This window comes from Megalops cyprinoides, chromosome 12 (assembly GCF_013368585.1).
Source record: "Megalops cyprinoides isolate fMegCyp1 chromosome 12, fMegCyp1.pri, whole genome shotgun sequence".
Taxonomy (NCBI): domain Eukaryota; kingdom Metazoa; phylum Chordata; class Actinopteri; order Elopiformes; family Megalopidae; genus Megalops; species Megalops cyprinoides.
The window spans coordinates 168,577-173,928 of record NC_050594.1 but is presented as its reverse complement, the minus strand read 5'-3'; the positions used below and the strand labels follow the sequence as shown (position 1 = coordinate 173,928).

Below are 5,352 nucleotides of genomic sequence, written 5' to 3'. Positions count from 1 at the left end.
ACCAGCACAAAGAGCAGTGCATGCATAGCATGTCTGATAATACATTTCATTCATCTTGGACTTTGTGTGTAGAAGCAGACTGGACTCTGTGATCTAAACAAAGCTCTTAAACATCTTTACATAATAAGATTTTTCTGCCTTTCTCTTATGCTCTTCCTGTCTCCCTTTCTCATCTTTCATTATTAATCTCTTATTTTAATGAATTCATCTACGTTTTTGTGTCTTGGCTGATAAATACTTACATATAAATTACCTGTTTATTGGGGGGTGTATGAGTCCTTCCTAGAATAAATTAATTGTTAAGGCTTCCTCATGTCTGCTTGTGTTTTAAACCATGCGGTACTATATACACATCAAAGGAAAGTGTAACGAATTAAAGCACAGCAAAATAGCTGTCTTTGCAAATTATAATAACCAGGACTGACATTTAATGTGTAAGTTTAACTTTTCCTATCGACAGTTCCAAAAAATGCAAATGTGTTTATCCAATGTAGACTGAAAATGACCTACATAATTTGGGATAATTGTGTTACCTAAGTAGTGAGTCAAAAAGAGTACCTATCATATCATCCCCTGGCATCATGGGAAGCACATACTAACGCACCTCCACTTGCCCTGAATGACCCCTTTGAACTTCAGAGTTTTTTTCACACATATTACAGGACATGACGAAGTCATCAAGCACCACCAAACAGAAATAGCTGCACAGAAGCGAATCGATTTTGAAAGCATGGTTCCACTTGCATTATGAGAGTGAAGAAAGCAAAATCAATAAGAACATTTTAAAAATCAATCCCTTCAATCCCCCACATTGGCTGAGCACACAGTGCCTAATGGCTCTGTGCATTTTGCTTTTGGCATTGCTAGCCCCAACAGCCCCAACAGCCCCAACAGTCATTCAGATATGAAAATTGCAAATGAACACATTTGCAGGCTTGTATGTCCCCTGAAAGCAAAGCAAATACTTTTCCATTATGATAGACAGGATGAAAATGCACAGATTTGCAAAACAAAATGTTGGCCTTCTCCCAGAAATATGAGTGGCACTGGCTGGCCAGAGAGCAGCTCAAGGTGTGATATGGCGCAATTGTCCCCACTATAAATCTGACTGTGACTCATGTTGGTGCAGACACAGCAACGTTAAGCATTGATTTACTTGCAAGGAAGTCAAGCAGGAATTTGTAAAACATGACCTCACAGGACAGAACTGCGTCTGAGGGAGACAGCAACCGCACAGAGCACTGAGCTAAAATTTTTACAAATTCTGGGCAAAATTTCCCATCTGAAAATTGCTGCCTTACACTGAACTCAGCCTTTAAGGTCATATCTCCTCTGATTTGAGTATTCATACGTCAGTAGTTTAACACCACAGTCAGACAGAGTCACTGATGTGACTGGAACACTGTCAGGTCATGACACACTGCCGGGAGGTCTTTCACAGGAAGGAAGCTGGCTAGTGCACTCCAACACCAATCAGAGAGGAGGGGTTTGAAGATGAAAGAACTGGTTTTGTTAGTGGCCTGCATTGATGAAGACTATTTTTACATTTTATCTATCTCACAATGTTTTTCAGTTGAGTTGTGTTTCTGAATTTGTGCCCATAGTTTTACTTCCACATCTTTTTAAGAGGTCTTCTCAGATTTGTTCAGGAATGAAAGTGGTTTGGAATTGTTACCAATACTGTAACATCAGAGCCCCCAGTACTGTGAATCCAATCACTACCTTTCATGGTGTTATAGTGTTCCTTCATAATGATGCCAGCATGATTACCTATAGTTAAACAAAGCACTGAAGAGGAATAATAAAGATTTTTGGCCTGCTTTATTCCAAACTGCGCTATCACACCCGCACCCACCATTTTAGAATTATTTAGAATATATATATAATATATAGAATATTTCAGAGTATCCGTGCATATCAGTTTCCTTTAGTTCTTAAATCTCACTTCAAAGATGCCAATGCAATGGTAATACTCCAGCTAGCTTTACATTCTAGATAAAATTATTCAGGGAACTTTCTACCATTTGCTCAACTAGGTAATGTTAGCTACTTCAAAGTCTCCATACCTGGCTTACAGTAATGAAAGATCAGTTAATTAGGCATAAATATTATAGCAAGCTAAATAGATAGAATCTAATGAAAACACTACGCTAACCACTGCAGCTCCGCACACCATCCCCACCGTGCTAAACAATAGTATTGTTGATGTCAAACATACAGCACACTTTATGTCTCATCAGCCGTCCTATGCGCCAGGCTAGCTAGCTAACGCATATCTGTTTTTTCCTACTTTTTTCAGGTTAATAAAAAAAGTTATTTGGCAAATCCTCAAAGGTAACTTATTAGCTAGATTGTTTGATGAATACATTTTTGCATTGATAGGCAAGCTAACTAGCCAGGCCTGGCACCAGGAGAAAATCCAGAAGGGTGCAATTGCCATCCATGGGGGGTAGTGCTGGGCTCTCATCCTTCTTTGGTCACAAGTAATAATTGGTAGATGTCAAACTGATCTTGAAGATCAGTTAAGAAAAATGATGACAGTAGGGTAGATAGCTAGATATCTGCAATCATAAATGATCAAATTTGTGGCTGTCGGTTCTGCCTGCATTGTCCGTTGCTGAAGCAGCCGAACCTCCCCTGCCAAAAATCCTACAGCTTTGGCACAGCTGTTTGTCATAGCTGTTTGGCACAGCTGTTTGTCACAGCTGTTTTGTTTTGTTACCAGTAAGCAGACAGAGCCTCTGAAACCTGAACTTTGGGACAGCAGCCTAAGAGGGAAACATGATTCCATCAGGGAGTCGAATTGAATGCAGGTCCAGGTTATACAACCAGCACAAAGGGATTTACAAATGCCAGCTCAAAATGTCACCTACTTCATTTAACTGAATGCGTTCATCTTTGAATGTGTTTCAACTATGTAAAGTAGCCTAAATATACAGGGAATACAACCTAATGACATTAAAATATATAAACTCTAATGACATTTATGATTTTTTCCTCATATATTGGTCCTAGTAATTTTAAATGACCGATGACTTGTCTTGACGATGTCTTACAGCATGGTGTTCTGGCTGCTTTTTCTTCCTGGGTAGAGCTTCCACCTCTGGATGTGTCTTAGTGAGGCTTCAACAGTACAGGGCTTCATCTCTGTAAACTGATACTCACTGACAAGTTGTTTTATTTTCCTGTTGCGCTCAGCATTACAGTGCAAAAGCAAAAAAAGGGAGTCGTTTCTCTCAAAAATGACAAATGTATGTGATTTATTATTGTTCAGCTATTGGCTAATTACCAGTGTGCATTTATTGTTGTGCCGTAGGTGCCACCCTAATGCTCCCTAACGCTCGTTTGCACAGACACGCCCTCTGCCATGATGGACAAGGGCTTATTTCTTAATGGGTCCTGGGACAACATCTCTGCCGCCTCTTCTTCCTCTTCCATATCCTCCTCCTCTTCCTCCTTTTCGGGACTGGATCTTCTCTTCCACTTGAAGCCCATCTTCATCCCTCTTTACGCCCTGCTGGTGTTAGTAGCGTGCTGTGGCAACGTCCTCCTCCTGTTTCTTATTGGTCGAAACAAGAAGCTCCACAGCACCACCAACCTGCTGATCGGGAACCTGGCCCTGGCCGACCTGGTGATGTGCCTGTTCTGCGTTCCCCTGACTGCCGCCTACGCCTTCGAGCTTCGCGGCTGGCTCTTTGGCCGCCTCATGTGCCACTTTGTCACGCTGATGCAGTCGGCCACCGTGTTCGTGGCGGTGCTCTCTCTCACCGCCATTGCAGTGGACCGCTACGTGGTGGTGGCGTACCCGATCCGCCGGCGGGTGGGGCGGCGCTTCTGTGGGGGCCTCGTGGCTGCGATCTGGATGGGCGCCCTGGCGCTGTCCATGCCCACCGCCCTGCACACCGGGTACCTGGACCTGAGTGCCACAGGGCACCGCATGACCATCTGTGAGGAGTTCTGGCAGGGCCAGGAACAGGGCCGGCTCGTCTACTCCTGCTTTGTGCTGCTGCTGTCCTACTTTGTGCCGCTGGCGGCTGTCTCCATCTCTTACTGCGCCATCTCCCGCCACCTGCGGCGCCGAAGCATGCCGGGGGCTGCGGCCACCGCCCCCTCCCACCGGGAAAAGTGGAGCCACCAGAAGCGCAGAACCTTCCGGCGGCTGCTGGTGTCGGTCCTCTGCTTCGCCTTCTCCTGGCTGCCCCTGCAGGTGGTCAACCTCATCCGCGACCTGGACGCCGACTTCGCCATCTTGGGCAAGAATCACGTCAACATAATCCAGGTGTCCTGCCACCTGCTGGCTATGAGCTCCGCCTGCTACAACCCCTTCATCTATGCCTCCCTCCATGACAAGTTCCGGCTGTACTTAGGCCGGCACCTCCTCCCCCCACGACGCCGAGGCCACGGTAGGAGCAGCCTGAACACTTCCTACCGCCTCCCTCGTCTCCACACCTCCTGCACGCTGGCCGACGTCCCTGTGCTCAACACTGACAAGCCAGTACTGGAGGGGAACCCCTCCCTGTCCTGAGGCCAGTCACAGGGGGGAGGCAGTGGCTGTTTAATGTTTTGTTATGTCCTCATTCTTCATCTGTAGCATTTCCTACATGTTAGACCCCTGAATGTGCCCAGTCAGCGGCCATGTTGTCAGAAGGCTAGTCTCCAGGTTTCCATTGGCTAATATGTGACACAGTTTGGGCTGGAACTTGACTCCCCTGTTTCTCCAGGTGTGGTCACTGGGAAGCCACCTTGAGCTGGCCCCACAGCAAAGCATAGTGACGCATCATGGGAGAGAAGAGGGCCAGCACTGTCGGCAGCTTTGCAAGAGAACTGACAGGACAATAGCATCAAACTGACCTTTCTTGCACCCACTGCCAATTTGATGGAATGCTAAAACAAACCATTAAGGCATAAGATACGAAGAGAAAAGCTTTAGAAATATATTGAATGTGTTTGACAGAACTACTCTCACCACAGACCTCTGACAAGCATATATGGCCACATATCACTTCAGTAAACCAAACAATGTGATGTGTTTGTGTCTTCAAGCCTATGATAAATGGTGCCTTCAGGACAGAAACCTCTCACAGCCACTTTTCACATGGCAGGCAGAACAGCCAGAAAGCACAGGGTGGTCTGTCCATTCACAGAGTGGGTCTTCATGTATTTAATATATAGGCTGTCAAAATATTAGTCTGTCTTTGTAATTAGCAGTTATGAATTGTCCTTCCCTCAAAAACCACATTACACATCAGATTAATGCAATCACAGCACGTTGCATTGGCCACAGTGCAGCCATTAGGGGCAGGATAATGCACTCTTGCACTACGCTGCTTAATGAACCAGATGTTCGCAACA

The 5,352-nt window shown here is 45.4% G+C and overlaps 1 protein-coding gene across 1 annotated transcript; it reads left to right on the top strand.

Moving 5' to 3' along the window:
* Window positions 1-3,370: 3,370 nt before the first annotated feature.
* prlh2r (prolactin releasing hormone 2 receptor) lies at window positions 3,371-4,525 on the top strand. The gene has a single exon (XM_036542125.1). The coding sequence runs from the start codon at window positions 3,371-3,373 to the stop codon at window positions 4,523-4,525; it is 1,155 nt and encodes a 384-aa protein (XP_036398018.1).
* Window positions 4,526-5,352: the final 827 nt, after the last annotated feature.